General features: G+C 44.3%; 1 protein-coding gene across 1 annotated transcript in view; it reads left to right on the top strand.

The window, feature by feature from the left end:
• Positions 1-12212, top strand: part of LOC138680741 (trichohyalin-like) — a 64049-nt gene extending 51837 nt beyond the window's left edge. Inside the window, exon 3 of the mRNA XM_069768018.1 lies at positions 1028-12212. Within this exon, the coding sequence (XP_069624119.1) occupies positions 1028-11314 (10287 nt within the window). The 3' untranslated portion in view covers positions 11315-12212. The remainder of the gene's footprint in view (positions 1-1027) is intronic.
• The last annotated feature ends 5195 nt before the right edge of the window (positions 12213-17407 follow it).

Genomic DNA, 17407 nt, shown 5'->3' with positions numbered 1-17407 from the left:
GTGATATTTAGTTTTGATGCTTGAATCCCACACCGGAATCTTGCACAGGCGCCCTGCACTTCCTCGAGAATCTGCACCTCTTCCTTCTTTCTATGGTCCGGTTATTGTGCACAGGGCCCAGCGCACAAAGCACTGAATACACTGACCATAGAAACAAGGAAGAGGTACAGATTGTTATGGAAGTGCAGGGTGCATGCACGAGATTCCGGAGCCACAACTGCACGTCACAGGTTAATGTAACGTGCATGGGAGGGGGATGATAGTATAATAAAAAGCAGATGGAGGGATTTGTTCCAGGCGCCGCACACCTCAGAGCCTGGAAGAAATCATTACCATAATTAAATAAAACTCTATTTGTACACATCTGGACAACACCTAGTTAAGGGCATGCTAGGGCATGTTAGGTTAGGCTATGGGTTGAACTAGATGGACTTAGTCTTCCTTCAACCTTAATAACTATGTTACTATGTTACTATGTTACTATGAGGAATACAGGTAAAAGTAGGTTAACATTTCTCACATGCTACGTTCACATTTGCGTTGTTGGGCACAGCATCGTCGACGTAACCCACAACGCATATACACAATGCTGCGTTTTGTGACGCATGAGTTGTCATAAAATAGTAAAGGACAGGAATTTTGGCGCAGGGAAAACGCTACAAGTAGCGTCATCCGCGCCCTGTCTGGTGTGTCAAAATGACGCATGCGTCGTAAAACATATTACAACGCATACTGGCGCATGTCCATGTGCCCCCCATGTTAAAGATAGGGGCGCATTACGGCGTCGGTATCCGTCGACGACGCTGCGCCCAACAACGCAAATGTGAACATAGCATTACCTGTATGCCTATAGTAATAGATGAAAAATTGTCTTTAAATTTGGTCTAGTTTGCTTGTTACATGTGCTGCAGTTTAGAAGTTTTCATTCAACTGTCCATCACTGAATACTAAAGGACAAGAAAATGTAGAATGTGGTTTAATTCACTCATAACTGGTTCTTTCCATAATTTCCTTATGTTTTTATCAGGATTCTGATGAACCACACACAATTGAAGCAATAATGCATGCGCTTGATCAAAACAATGATGGTGAAGTAGACTTTAAGGAATTTCTTGAACTTATAGCAAAAGTTGCTGTTGCTTATTTTCATGCTCTGAGGTCCAAGAAAGGCTGTCGGATATGTGCATCCCAAAATATTTTAAAGTCACAGTCATTGATGTTCCCACAAATTTCAGAATCGATCCCCAGATCAGATCAAACACAAATATCAGAGTCAACTCATAAACAAGACACAACCAAGAAACATGATGCAACCCAGAAGCACGAACAAATATCAAAACAAGATCAAATACAGGTTAAAGACTCAATTCTGAAAGAAGACCCAACCCACAAAAAAGATTCAACTCAAAAACATGATGCAAATGAGAAACAACTCTCAACTCAGAAGCAAGAACTAACCCCAAAAGAAGAGTCAAAACAGAAGCAATACCAAGCCCATAAACAAGACTTAACCCAGACAAAAGAACTAACTCAAAAACACCCAAAACAAAAGGAACAACTAGCCCAAAAAACAGATAAAATCCTAAAAGAGGACCCAAAACAGAAACAGGAAATAACCTCCAAATTAGACCCAAGAATTAAACAAGATCTAACCCAGAAACAAGATTCAACCCAGAAACCAGACCCAGAGCAGAAACTACTTACCCAAAAACAAGATGCTGTCCAGAAAAAGGTACAATCTCAGAAACAAGACTCAGACCAGAAACAAGACTCAGAGCAGAAACAAGCCTCAACCCAGAAATCAGAAATGACCCAGAAACAAGACTCAACCCAGAAACAAGATTCAACCCTGAAATCAGAAATGACCCATAAACAAGAGCTGATCCAGAAACAGGACCAAACCCAGAAATTAGAAATGGCCCAGAAACAAGACTCATCCCATAAATCAGACATGACCCAGAAACAAGATTCAACCCAGAAACCAGAATTAATACTGAAACAAGACCCAACCCAGGAACAAGCCTCAACCCAGAAATCAGAAATGACCCCAAAACAAGACTCAACCCAGAAAGAAGATACAACCCAGAAACTAGACTCAACCCCGAAATCGGAAATGACCCATAAACAAGAGCTGACCAAGAAACAAGACCAAACCCAGAAATTAGAAATGACCCAGAAACAAGATTCAACTCAGAAACCAGACCCAGAGCAGAAACTACTTACCCAAAAACAAGATGCTGTCCAGAAAAAGGAACAATCTCAGAAACAAGACTCAACCCAGAAACAAGATTCAACCCCGAAATCAGAAATGACCGATAAACAAGAGCTGATCCGGGAACAGGACCAAACCCAGAAATTAGAAAAGGGCCAGAAACAAGACTCATCCCAGAAATCAGACATGGCCCAGAAACAAGATTCAACCCAGAAAAAAGACTCAACCCAGAATCCAGAATTGATACTGAAACAAGATCCAACCCAGGAACAAGCCTCAACCCAGAAATCAGAAATGACCCAGAAACAAGACTCAACCCAGAAATCAGAAATAACGCAGAAACAAGACTCAACCCAGAAATCAGAAATAACCCAGAAATCAGAAATTAACCAGAAACAAGACTCAACCCAGAAAGAAGATACAACCCAGAAATCAGAAATAACCCAGAAACATGACATAATTCTGAAACAAGATGCAACCCAGAAACAAGACACAACCCAGAAACAAGAACCAACTCAAAAACAAGAGCCAACCCAGAATCAATACACAAGCCAGAAACCAGAAATGACCGAGAAACAAGACTCCACTCATAAATCAGAAATGACCCAGAAACAAGAACCAACTCAGAAACAAGACGCAACCCAGAAATCAGAAATTACGCAGAAACAAGACATAACCCTGAAGCAAGACGCAACCCAGAAACAAGACGCAACCCAGAAACAAGATGCAACCCAGAAACAGGACTCAAACCAGAAACAGGACTCAACCCAGAAATCAGAAATGACCCAAAAACAAGACTCAACCCAGAAAGAAGATACAACCCAGAAACTAGACTCAACCCCGAAATCGGAAATGACCCATAAACAAGACCTGACCCAGAAACAAGACTCAACCCAGAAATCAGAAATGATCCAGAAACAAGACACAACCCTACAACAAGATGCAACCCAGAAACAAGAACCAACTCGGAAACAAGAACCAACCCAGAAACAAGACCCAACCCAGAAAAAAGACACAACCCAGAAACAAAGCACAACCCTAAAACGAGACGCAACCCAGAAACAAGACGCAACCCAGAAACAAGAACCAACTCAGAAACAAGATACAACCAAGAAACAGGAATCAAACCAGAAAAAGGACTCAACCCATGAATCAGAAATGACCCATAAACAAGACTCCACCCATAAACAAGACTCAATCCAGAAATCAGAAATGACCCAAAAACAAGACATAACCCAGAAACAAGACACAACCCAGAAACAAGACGCAACCCAGAAACAAGAACCAACTCAAAAACAAGAGCCAACCCAGAAACAGGACTCAAACCAGAAACAGGACTCAACCCAGAAATCAGAAATGACCCAAAAACAAGACTCAACCCAGAAAGAAGATACAACCCAGAAACTAGACTCAACCCCGAAATCAGAAATGACCCATAAACAAGAGCTGACCAAGAAACAAGACCAAACCCAGAAATTAGAAATGACCCAGAAACAAGATTCAACCCAGAAACCAGACCCAGAGCAGAAACTACTTACCCAAAAACAAGATGCTGTCCAGAAAAAGGAACAATCTCAGAAACAAGACTCAGACCAGAAACAAGACTCAGAGCAGAAACAAGCCTCAAACAAGAAATCAGAAATGACACAGAAACAAGACTCAACCCAGAAACAAGATTCAACCCCGAAATCAGAAATGACCCATAAACAAGAGCTGATCCGGAAACAGGACCAAACCCAGAAATTAGAAAAGGGCCAGAAACAAGACTCGTCCCAGAAATCAGACATGACCCAGAAACAAGATTCAACCCAGAAAAAAGACTCAACCCAGAATCCAGAATTGATACTGATACAAGATCCAACCCAAGAAAAAGCCTCAACCCAGAAATCAGAAATGACCCAGAAATCAGAAATTAACCAGAAACAAGACTCAACCCAGAAAGAAGATACAACCCAGAAATCAGAAATGACCCAGAAACATGACATAATTCTGAAACAAGATGCAACCCAGAAACAAGACACAACCCAGAAACAAGAACCAACTCAAAAACAAGAGCCAACCCAAAATCAATACACAAGCCAGAAACCAGAAATGACCGAGAAACAAGACTCCACTCATAAATCAGAAATGACCCAGAAACAAGAACCAACTCAGAAACAAGACGCAACCCAGAAATCAGAAATTACGCAGAAACAAGACATAACCCTGAAGCAATACGCAACCCAGAAACAAGATGCAACCCAGAAACAAGACGCAACCCAGAAACAAGACGCAACCCAGAAACAAGACGCAACCCAGAAACAAGACGCAACCCAGAAACAGGACTCAAACCAGAAACAGAACTCAACCCAGAAATCAGAAATGACCCATAAACAAGACACAACTCCTAAACAAGTACCAACACAGAAACAAGAAATGACCCAGAAACAAGATCTGACTCAGAGACAAGACACAACCCAGAAACAAGACGCAACCCAGAAACAAGAACCAACTCAGAAACAAGATACAACCGAGAAACAGGAATCAAACCAGAAACAGGACTCAACCCATGAATCAGAAATGACCCATAAACAAGACTCAACCCATAAACAAGACTCAACCCAGAAATCAGAAATGACCCAAAAACAAGACATAACCCAGAAACAAGACACAACCCAGAAACAAGACGCAACCCAGAAACAAGAACCAACTCAGAAACAAGACGCAACCCAGAAACAAGAACCAACTCAAAAACAAGAGCCAACCCAGAACCAGGACTCAAACCAGAAACAAGACTCAACCCATAAATCAGAAATGACCCATAAACAGGACACAACTCCTAAACAAGAACCAACTCGAAAACAAGAACCAACCCAGAAACAATACTCAACACATAAATTAGAAATGACTCAGAAACAAGACACAACCCAGAAACAAGACCCAACCCAGAAACAAGATCTGACTCAGAAACAAATCATGACCCAGAATCAAGACTCAACCCAGAAATCAGCATTGATCCTGAAACAAGAGCTAACCCAGAAACAAGACATGACCCAGAAACAAGACCCGACCCATAAACAAGACTCAACCCAGAAATCAGAAATGACGCAGAAACAAGATGCAACCCAGAAACAAGAGCCAACCCAGAAACAAGACACATCCCAGAAATCAGAAGTGACCCAGAAACAAGACACAACCCAGAAAAAGGACTCAACCAATAAATCAGAAATGACCCAGAAACAAGACTCAACTCATAAATCAGAAAGGACCCAGAGACAAGACGCAACCCAGAAACAAGATGCAACCCAGAAACAAGACACAACACAGAAATCAGAAGTGACCCATAAACAAGACTCAACCCATAAACAAGACTCAACCCAGAAATCAGAAGTGACCCTGAAACAAGACACAACCCTAAAACAAGACGCAATCCAGGAACAAGAGCCAAACCAGAAACAAGACCCAATTCAGAAACAAGACACAACCCAGAAACAAGACCCAACCCAAAAGCAAGATCTGAAACAAATCATGACCCAGAATCAACACTCAACCCAGAAATCAGAACTGATCCTGAAGCAAGACCCAACCCAGAAACAATACCCAACCCAGAAACAATACATGACCCAGAAACAAGATCTGACCCAGAAACAAGACTCAACCCAGAAATCAGAAATGACAAAGAAACAATACACAACCCACAAACAAGAACCAACCCAGAAGCAAGATCCGACCCAGAAGCAAGAACTGGCCCAAAAACAAAACCCCACCCAGAAACCACACCAATCCCAGAAAAAAGACTCTGACCAGAATCAGGACTCAACCAAGATACCAGATCTAGCTCAGAAAAAAGACTTCATCCAGAAACAAGACTCAAGCCAGAAAACAGAATTGATTCTGAAACAAGACTTGGCCCAGAAACAAGACTCCACTCAGAAACAAGACCCAACCCACAAATCAGAAATGACCCAGAAGCAAGACACAACCCAGAAACAAGACCCAACCCAGAAACAAGATCTGACTCAGAAACAAATCATGACCCAGAATCAAGACTCAACCCAGAAATCAGAATTGATCCTGAAACAAGACCTAACCCAGAAACAAGACGCAACCCAGAAACAAGACGCAACCCAGAAACAAGACGCAACCCAGAAATCAGAAGTGACCCAGAAACAAGACACAACCCATAAATCAGAAGTGACCCATAAACAGGACACCACTCCTAAACAAGAACCAACTCAAAAACAAGAACCAACCCAGAAACAAGGCTCAACACAGAAATCAGAAATGACTCAGAAACAAGACACAGCCCAGAAACAAGACCCAACCCAGAAGCAAGATCTGACTCAGAAACAAATCATGACCCAGAATCAAGACTCAACCCAGAAATCAGAAATGACCCAGAAAGAAGACGCAACCCAGAAACAAGACACAACCCAGAAACAGGACTCAAACCAGAAACAAGACTCAACCCGAAAAACAGAAATGACCCAGAATCAAGACCCAACCCAGAAACAAGACCCAACCCCAAAACAATACCAAACCCAGAAACAAGACCAAACCCAGAAAAAAGACTATGACAAGAATCAGGACTCCACCAAGAAACCAGAACTAGCCGAGAAACAAGACTTCATCCAGAAACAAGACTTAAGCCAGGAAACAGAATTGATCCTGAAACAAGACAAAACCCAGAAACAAGACTCAACCCAGAAATCAGAAAGGACCCAGAAACAAGAGACAACTCAGAAACAAGACTCAACCCAGAAATCAGAAACGACCCAGAAACAAGACGCAATCCAGAAACAAGACGCAACCCAGAAACAAGACACAACACAGAAATCAGAAGTGACCCAGAAACAAGACATAACCCAGAAACAGGACTCAAACCAGAAACAAGACTCAACCCTTAAATCAGAAATAACCCAGAATCAAGACTCAATCGCTAAACAAGACTCAACCCAGAAATCAGAAGTGACCCTGAAACAAGACACAACCCTAAAACAAGATGCAACCCAGAAACAAGAACTAACTCAAAAACAAGAGCCAACCCAGAAACAAGACACAACCCAGAAATCAGAAGTGACACAGAAACAAGACAAAACCCAGAAACAAGACCCATCTCAGAAACAAGATCTGACTCAGAAACAAATCATGACCCAGAATCAAGACTCAACCCAGAAATCAGAATTGATCCTGAAACAAGACCTAACCCAGAAACAAGACCCGACCCAGAAACAAAAAATAACCCAGAAACAAGATCCGACTCAGAGACAAGACATGACCCAGAAACAAGACTCAACCCAGAAATTAGAAATGACGCAGAAACAATACACATCCCACAAACAAGAATTAACCCAGAAACAAGATACGATCCAGAAGCAAGATCTGACCCAGAAACAAAACCCCACCCAGAAACAACACCAATCCCAGAAAAAAGACTCTGACCAGAATCAGGACTCAACCAAGAAACCAGAACTAGCCCAGAAACAAGACTCCACTCAGAAACAAGACCCAACCCACAAATCAGAAATGACCCAGAAACTTGACCTGACCCAGAAACTTGACCTGACCCAGAAACTTGACCCGATCCAGAAACAAGACCCGACCCAGAAACAAGACCCAACCAGGAAAGAAGAACCAGCCCAGAAACAAGACTCCACAAAGAAACAAGACAGAACACAGAAGCAGGACACAATTCAGAAGCAAGAGCCAACCTCCCAAAAATACATTAATGTTAAACAAGAACTAACTCAGAAACAAGAACCAACAAAGGAACAAGACTCAACCGAGAAATCAGAATTGATCCTGAAACAGGACTTGACCCAGAAGCAAGAACGTACCCAGAAACAAGAACTGACCCAGAAACACGACCTGACCCAGAAACACGACCTGACCCAGAAATACGACCTGACCCAGAAAACAGACATTACTCAGAAACAAGACATGACCCAGAAACAAGACCCAAACCAGAAACAAGACCCGACCCAGAAACAAGACTCGACACAGAAACAAGATTCAACCCAGGAGCAAGACTCAACCCAGAAATCAGAAATGACCTTGAAGCAAGACGCAACCCTGAAACAAGACGCAACCCTGGAACAAGACGCAACCCTGGAACAAGACGCAACCCTGAAACAAGACGCAACCCTGAAACAAGACTCATCCCAGAAATCAGAAATGACCCAGAAACTAGACCCGACTCAGAAACCAGACCCAACTCAGAAGCCTAACCCGACCCAGCAACAAGACCCAACGCAGAAGCAATACCAAACCCAGAAACAAGACCTAACCCAGAAAAAAGACTCTGACCAGAATCAGGACTCAACCAAGAAACAAGAACCAGCCCAGAAACAAGACTCCACCCAGAAACAAGACACAACACAGAAGCAGGACACAATTCAGAAGCAAGAATCAACCTCCCAAAAATACATTAACATTAAACAAGAACTATCTCAGAAACAAGATTCAGCCCTGAAAATAGAGCCAACCCTGAAGCAAGAACCAATTATGAAACAAGAACTGATCGATAACAAGAATATCCAGGAATCAGACTCGACTGAGAACCAAGACTCAACCCTGAAACAAGACTCAACCCAGAAACAAGACTCAACTCAGAAAACAGAAATGACGCAGAAGCAAGACCCAATCAAGAAACACGACCCGACCCAGAAACAAGACTCTGACCAGAAACAGGACTTGGCCAAGAAACAAGAACCAACCTCCCAAAAAGACATAAACATTAAACAAGAACTAACCCAGAGACAAGAACTGAACCAGAAACAAGATCTTACCCAGAAACAAGATTCAGCCCAGAAACCAGAGCCAGCTCTAAAGCAAGAACCAACTCTGAAACAAGAACTGATCAATAAACAAGACTCAACAATGACCCAGAAACAAGACTCGACCCAAAAACAAGAATCAATCCAAAATCAAGACTCAACCCAGAAACAAGGCTCAACCCAGAAACAAGACCCAACCAAGAATCAAGATCCTACCCAGATACAAGACCCGACCCAGAAACAAAATCTGACCCAGAAACAAGATTTGACACAGAAACAAAACCCGACCCAGCAACAAGACTCAACCCAGAAACAAGACTCAACCCAGAAATCAGAAATGACCCAGAAACAAGACCCAACCCAGAAACAAGATCCGACCCAGAAACAAGACTCGACCCAGGAACAAGTCTCAACCCAGAAACAAGACTCAACACAGGAATCAGAACTGGTCCAGAAACAAGACCTGACCCAGAAACAAAACCTTACCCAGAAACAAGACTCGACCCAGAAACAGGACTCGACCCAGAAACAGGACTCGACCCAGAAACAGGACTCGACCCAGAAACAAGACTCGACCCAGAAACAGGACTCGACCCAGAAACAGGACTCGACCCAGAAACAGGACTCGACCCAGAAACAGGACTCGACCCAGAAATCAGAAATGACCCATAAACAAGACACAACTCCTAAACAAGAACCAACACAGAAACAAGAAATGGCCCAGAAACAAGATCCGACTCAGAGACAAGACTCAACCCAGAAATCAGAAATGATCCAGAAACAAGACACAACCCTACAACAAGATGCAACCCAGAAACAAGAACCAACTCAGAAACAAGAATCAACCCAGAAACAAGACCCAAACCAGAAAAAAGACACAACCCAGAAACAAGGCACAACCCTAAAACGAGACGCAACCCAGAAACAAGATGCAACCCAGAAACAAGAAACAACTCAGAAACAAGATACAACCGAGAAACAGGAATCAAACCAGAAACAGGACTCAACCCATGAATCAGAAATGACCCAGAAACAAGACTCGACCCAGAAACAAGACTCGACCCAGAAACAAGACTCGACCCAGAAACAAGACTCGACCCAGAAACAAGACTCGACCCAGAAACAAGACTCGACCCAGAAACAAGAACCAACCTCCCAAAAACACATAAACATTAAACAAGAATTAACCCTGAGACAAGAACTGAACCAGAAACAAGAACTTACCCAGAAACAAGATTCAACCCAGAAAACAGAGCCAACTCTAATGCAAGAACCAACTCTGAAACAAGAACTGATCAATAAACCAGACTCAACAATGACCCAGAAACAAGACTCAACCCAAAAACAAGAATCATCCCAGAATCAAGATCCGACCCAGAATCAAGATCCGACCCAGAAACAAGATTCGACCCAGAAACAAGATTCGACCCAGAAACCAGATCCGACCCAGAAACAAGATCCGACCCAGAAATCAGAGCTGATCCAAAAACAAGATGCGACCCAGAAACAAAGCCAAATCCACAAACAAAATTTAACCTGCACAGAACAAACAACAAAGAAAGATACCACTCAACAGCAGGGGGTTCCTCAGAAACAGGTCATTGAACAAAAAGAGAGTCCTTACAAGATGGAGTATGCAAAGGAGAAACTAGAGTCAGTACAGAGTGCAGATGTGACTGTCTACAAGTCATGTCCAGCTCCAGACCACCAGGATACTCAGAAATATTATTCATATTTTGAACAAACATCAAGTCTAGGAGCAGGGTTGCCCCACGATGTTCCCCAAAGTCAAGTCACACACACTGAGATGCATTATACTTACCACACTCATGGTGGTCAGCCTTCTCACGATGTCTGGGCTTCCAATCTCCTACAAGGTGAACAAGATAAAAAAGATGACTTATACAGTCAAATGTATCAGAGGTCAGAGAAACATACTGATCACTGGCAGTGTCATGGATCACATTCAGCCTCCAGCTCCCAGCAGACTAATTCTGAAAGACAGCAGCAAATATCCTCCTCATGGCCAGTGAATACAGAACAGCATTTGGTACTGCAGGGCGCTGCAGCTGTTAGACCTCAAAAGGTGGAAGAGAACAAAGATTCATCACAATCACAGAATCCCTTGTATGTGCTCTCTCAGCAATCTCCAAAACTAATCAGAAACCGCAGCATCGGACAAAATACCGCAGCACAGCCAAACCTTTACCTAGAATCTCAATTGAAACCAGAGAATTTCCACCAGCAACCACCTTCTTTTGAAATGAGCTCAACACAAGCCCACTCCACACAGAAGAAAGAGAAGCATAGTTCTTCCCAGAAAGGCTTCAAGTGGCCATGGCAGTAATCGACTACAGGTCCAGATCATTTATTCCGAACCCCCAAATCTTCATTCATTTATTGGGACACTGTTACTGTATATGGAGAAGTTGGCATGCAGCCAAAAAATGAAAGTATTTGAGTATTGCTTCCCTCGTCTACTCATGGAAAACACCTGTGAGTACAGTTACCCCCATCTACTCATAGAGCCTGTGAGTCCTGCACCCTCTACCCATTTATAGATAAAGCCTGTGAGACCTGCATCCACCGCCCACTTATAGATAAAGCTTATGAGTCCTGCACCCTCTACCCACTCATAGATAAAGCCTATGAGTGCTGCACCCTCCACCCACTTATAAAGCCTGTGAGTCCTGCACCCTCCGTCCACTTATAGATAAAGCCTGTGAGTCCTGCACCCTCTACCCACTTATAGGTAAAGCCTATGAGTGCTGCACCCTCCGCCCACTTATAGCTAAAGCCTGTGAGTCCTGCACCCTCTACCCACTTATAGGTAAAGCTTTTGAGACCTACACCCTCTGCCCACTAATAGATAAAGCCTGTGAGTGCTGCACCTTCTGCCACTCATACATTAAGTCTTTGAGTCCTGGAACTTTCGCCCACTCAAAGACAAAGCCTGTGAATCCAGTTTTTCCCACCCACACAGTACTAATTGGCAGCTTCTCTTGTGGTTGTATATACCTGTAGAGCCGTCAGTCACTAAGCGTGGGCACTGGATACTAGACTGACCAGCTCTAGTGCGGTCTGGCATTTGACTATTACATGTACTGCTACGATAGAACTAATTAATGTTAATATTTGACCCCTTAAAAAGCTGACAATGACTCAATAATGTGTAATGTAATAATGATGTAGTGTCATGTGAGATGGTGTAAGAATACAATAAAGGTGAATTAAATCTTCTGTGACTCTGTGCCCCTGTGTCCATCACTAGAGATGAGCGAATATTTCAATACGATCTCCAAATTAGCCATATTCGCTGATTTATTCATCGATTATTCGCCAAACATAACTGATCACCATTCAAGTCAATGGGAGGCAAAAACAAGCGCATGCACACCTAAATAGAGATGAGCAAATATTTCAATGTTCGGTTCGGATTACAATCACTGAAATTGCAATATTCGCTGAACATAACTGAACACCATTCATCTCAATGGGAGGCAAAAACAAACGCATGCACAACGCTTTATAACAGCCCCAAATGCTGCCAAAACACATCATCATGAGGGACAGACACCAGGTAAGTGGCCTCAATCCACCCGCAGAGCAAATTTTAGCATGGCACTGCAGCAATCAGCCAGGCATGAAGTATCGGGGTCTGTGTCAGCATTTACAGGTTTCAATTGAACTTCACAGTAAGACGAGGTGGGTGAGGGATCAGTGTAGGGCCCCTTTGCTGGGAGCCATGACACCACATGCAACACCTCTATCTGCTTTCATGCTGAGCCACACTCAGGTGGCACAAATATCAGTTTTATAGACTACTATTGTCAGAAAAATATAATGCTACAGGCAACACGCATGAAGGAGACCTACCCAGGATTGTTCACATTTCCAAAAATTGACAGACACCACCAAAGTGGCATCAATTTCACCATAGTAGAAATAGTATAATAGGGACTGATAGGTCTTTCTCTACACCCAATACAGCAGATGAACACCCAACCAGGAGTGTTCACATTTAAACATCTCTTACCCAGAATAATTGTTTCGTGGAAATCCTCTGCGCTGCAGAATTATTGTCCATGTGTGGTTTATCAATAAAGGGTGGCTTCATTCTACAGCATTTCGAAGTTACAAGAACTTCATCAGGAAAAAGAAGGACCATATTATTATTATTATTATTATTTATTATTATAGCGCCATTTATTCCATGGCGCTTTACATGTGAGGAGGGGTATACATAATAAACAAGTACAATAATCTTGAACAATACAAGTCACAACTGGTACAGGAGGAGAGAGGACCCTGCCCGCGAGGGCTCACAATCTACAAGACCATATGTACATAGTAGATGCAACGGTAGATTCTTATAGGTGCAGGTTTTGAATCTAGGTGCCAAAAAGATACCACCTGACAGTTCAGATTGTTCTATGTAAGCATTTCTGGCCTTTTTGTTTCATATATGTATGATTAATAAAAATTCACTTACAATAAGTTACCGTATTTTCTGGCGTATAAGACGACTGGGCGTATAAGACGACCCCCAACTTTTCCATATAAAATATGGAATTTGGGATATGCCCGCCGTATAAGACGGGGGTCATCTTATACGCCCAGTCATCTTATACGGCGTGTGGTTCCCAGGGTCTGGAGGAGAGGAGACTCTCCTTCAGGCCCTGGGATCCATATTCATGTAAAAAATAAAGAATAAAAATAAAAAACATGGATATACTCACCCTCGGACGGGCCCTGGATTACAGCACTGCAAGCGTCTCTCTCTGATCCTTAGAATGCGGTGAGTGAAGGACCTTCAATGACGTCGCGGTCACATGAGCGGTCAGGTGACCGCTCACCTGACCGCTCATGTGACCGCGACACATGATGATGCCCTACCGGTTGGTTGAAAGCGAAGCTTTCAAAGCCCTGATGGCCTACGCAGTACCACACTATGACCTACCCAGTCAACACTTCTTTGCGAGAAAAGCCATCCCAGCACTCCACCAACATGTCAAAGAATGCATTGTCCATGCACTGAGGCAATCGGTCAGTAGAAAGGCGCACCTCACAACAGATGCATGGACCAGTAGGCATGGCCAGGGACGTTACGTGTCCATCATGACACACTGGGTTAAAGTGGTGGATGCAGGGTCCACAGGGGACAGCCATAGTGGCACAGTTCTGCCTAGCCCATGGTCTAGGAAACAGTTGGCCCTAGGCGTTCACCCCCCCTCCTCCTCTTTCTCCTCCTCCAGAAGCGAAGCTCATCCACAGAGCGCAGTCGCACGACCACTCCATCCACTGCTGCCAGTGTTGCACTTGAGGTGTCCCATTATTGAACAGCTTGTGGTAAGTGTCAGCAGGCTGTGCTGCAAATGAAGTGTTTGGGCGACAACAGACACACCGCGGAAGTACTGGCCGAGTACTTGCAGCAAGAAACTGAGTTATGGCTGGGCAGTGTACATCTTGAGGCAGGCAAGGTAGTCAGTGATAACGGAAGGAATTTTATGGCTGCCATAGCCCTTTCAGAACTGAAACACATACCTTGCCTGGCTCACACCTTGAACCTGGTGGTGCAGTGCTTCCTCAAAAATTACCCTGATTTACCAGCCCTGCTCCTGAAGGTGCGCAGACTTTGCTCGCACATCCGCCGGTCGCCCGTACACTCCAGCCGTATGCTGAACCATCAGCGATCGCTTAATCTTCCCCAGCTCCGCCTAATAATCAACGTTGCAACAAGGTGGAACTCCACACTGCACATGCTTCAGAGGCTGCGCGAACAGAGGCGTGCTGTCATGTATTTGTGGGAGGATACACATACACGGTCAGGCAGTTGGATGGCAGACATGGAGTTGTCTGGTGTGCAGTTGTCGAAGCTCCAAGACCTCTGTCAAGTCGTTCAGTGTTTTGAGGAATGCACAGGGCTGGTCAGTGCAGACGACGCCATCATAAGCATGAGCATCCCACTAATGCATCTGCTGATGCAAAGTTTGACGCACATCAAGGAGCAGGCGTCTGCGGCCGAGGAGGAGGGAAGCCTTGATGACAGTCAGTCATTGTCTGCTCCGGGAAGTCTCCAGGACGAGGTGGAGGATGATGAAGAGGAGGAGGAGGATGGGGATGAATATTTATGGGTGGAGGATGCTTCTCAGGGAGCAATAGAAACTGGTGACATTGCAAGGTCAGGTACAGGGTTTTTGCAGGCCACAAGTGATGTAGATTTTCAAGAAAGTGTTCCTCAACCCAGCACAAGCAGTGAATTGACACCTGGAACTTTGGCCCACATGGCAGAGTATGCCTTGCGTATCCTAAAACCGGACCCCCACATTATCAAAATGATGACCGATGACGATTACTGGTTGGCCTGCCTCCTGGATCCACGATACAAAGGCAAATAACAAAGTATCATGCCATATAAGAACCTTGAGCAAATATTGGCTACCAAACAAGCAACTCTTGTAGACCGTTTGGTTCAGGCATTCCCAGCACACAGCGGCGGTGATGGTTCTGACACGAGCTGTAGGGGGCAACATGGCAGAGGTGTTAGAGGTGCACAAAGCCGAAGTGGCATTGGACAGAGGGGATTTATGACCAGGTTGTGGAGTGATTTTGCAATGACCGCAGACACGACAGGTAATAATAATAATTAATCTTTATTTTTATATAGCGCTAACATATTCCGCAGTGCTTTACAGTTTGCACACATTATCATCGCTGTCCCCGACGGGGCTCACAATCTAAATTCCCTATCTGTATGTCTTTGGAAGGTAGGTAGGATGCAGGTACTGCTGCATAGATTCAAAGTGACAGGAGACAGCATTTGTCCAGTATGGTTACGAACTATTTTTCCGCCATTATCGATGTTCTCCCTCACAGGTCATTCCCCTTTGATTACTGGGCATCTAAACTAGACACCTGGCCCGAATTGGCAGAATATGCATTACAGGAGCTTGCTTTCCCAGCTGCTAGTGTGCTATCAGAAAGAGTCTTCAGTGCTGCTGCTGACAGAAAAAAGGACACGTCTGGCTCCCCAAAATGTTGATGATCTAACCTTCATTAAAATGAACCAATCATGGATTTCGAATTATTTTGCACCACCTTCCCCTGCTGACACGTAGCTTGCCTGAAAAATGTCTTGCTTTTGGCCTCCTCTTACTGACTTCTCCAATTCCTCCTTTTGCAGCTGCTGAATGTCTACCATAGTCCATTTTTATACCTCCCTAAATGGGCTGACTCCCCCCACAGGGCCGTGGTCACCATCTGGTGCAAGCACCCGTGCGAGTGCCGTTTGCCTGGACAGGTGGGTGTGCCCACTCTTGGGCTACGGCACTGGCACAGGGTCTCACATAGTACAATGAAGTGTCTCTGATGGTGGTGGTGCACAACCAACGTCAGACACACCGTCGTATTACCGCCGCCCACGAGAGAGTGTCCCCCCCCAGCTCGAACTGTGCTCTACCACTTGCAAAACTTACCTCTCCCTGCCCCACCACTTTGTAGTCTGTGCTGTGAAATCCTTAAATGGCACTGCCATTGCAAATTTGTTGCAATGATAGATGATAGTTAAATATACAGGGGCCCTGGCCTCCATTTAGACCCCTTAATGCTTTGCGCCAACTACCACTGTCTGCAACTCTGCAGAGGAGCCCACCCCTGTACCTCGCTATGCCACCAGTTTATTTATGACCAATTCATTGGCTGACATTTAGCCAACTTTAGTATTTTGGCCTACTAACTGTGTCAGCCACTTATAACAGTTGTCCTCCGCTGAAAAAACCTATGCCACCTGTGTACTCCTGTTACCAATTGTGAACTGCATGTCGCCTACTTACTTATTTGTGCCTAGTAACTGTGTCAGCCTCTCATAACAGTTGTCCTCCCACGCTGAACCGAGGTAGGCCGCCTGGTTAGTCCTGCTAGCAGTTTTGAACTGCATGAAGCCACCTTTTTTAATTTTCGGCCTCTCTGTCTGTCTGTCTGTCTGCTCCACACATTACAACTGTCCCCCCCTGAAACAAGCTAGGCCGCCAGGTTAGTCCTGCTAGCAGTTTTGAACTGCATGAAGCCACCTTTGTTTTATTTTCGGCCTCTGTCTGTCTGTCTGCTCCACACATTACAACTGTCCCCCCCTGAAACAAGCTAGGCCGCCTGGTTAGTCCTGCTCGCAGTTTTGAACCGCACGAAGCCACCTTTTTTTTATTTTAGGCCTCTGTCTGTCTGTCTGCTCCACACATTACAACTGTCCCCCCCCTGAAACAAGCTAGGCCGCCTGGTTAGTCCTGCTAGCAGTTTTGAACTGCATGAAGCCACCTTTTTTTTATTTTAGGCCTCTGTCTGTCTCTCTGTCTGATCCACACATTACAACTGTCCCCCCTGAAACAAGCTAGGCCGCCTGGTTAGTCCTGCTAGCAGTTTTGAACTGCATGAAGCCACCTTTTTA

Source organism: Ranitomeya imitator, chromosome 1, assembly GCF_032444005.1.
Source record: "Ranitomeya imitator isolate aRanImi1 chromosome 1, aRanImi1.pri, whole genome shotgun sequence".
Taxonomy (NCBI): Eukaryota; Metazoa; Chordata; class Amphibia; order Anura; family Dendrobatidae; genus Ranitomeya; species Ranitomeya imitator.
Note: the sequence above shows the minus strand (reverse complement) of the source record. Positions and strands in the feature narration are given on the sequence as shown.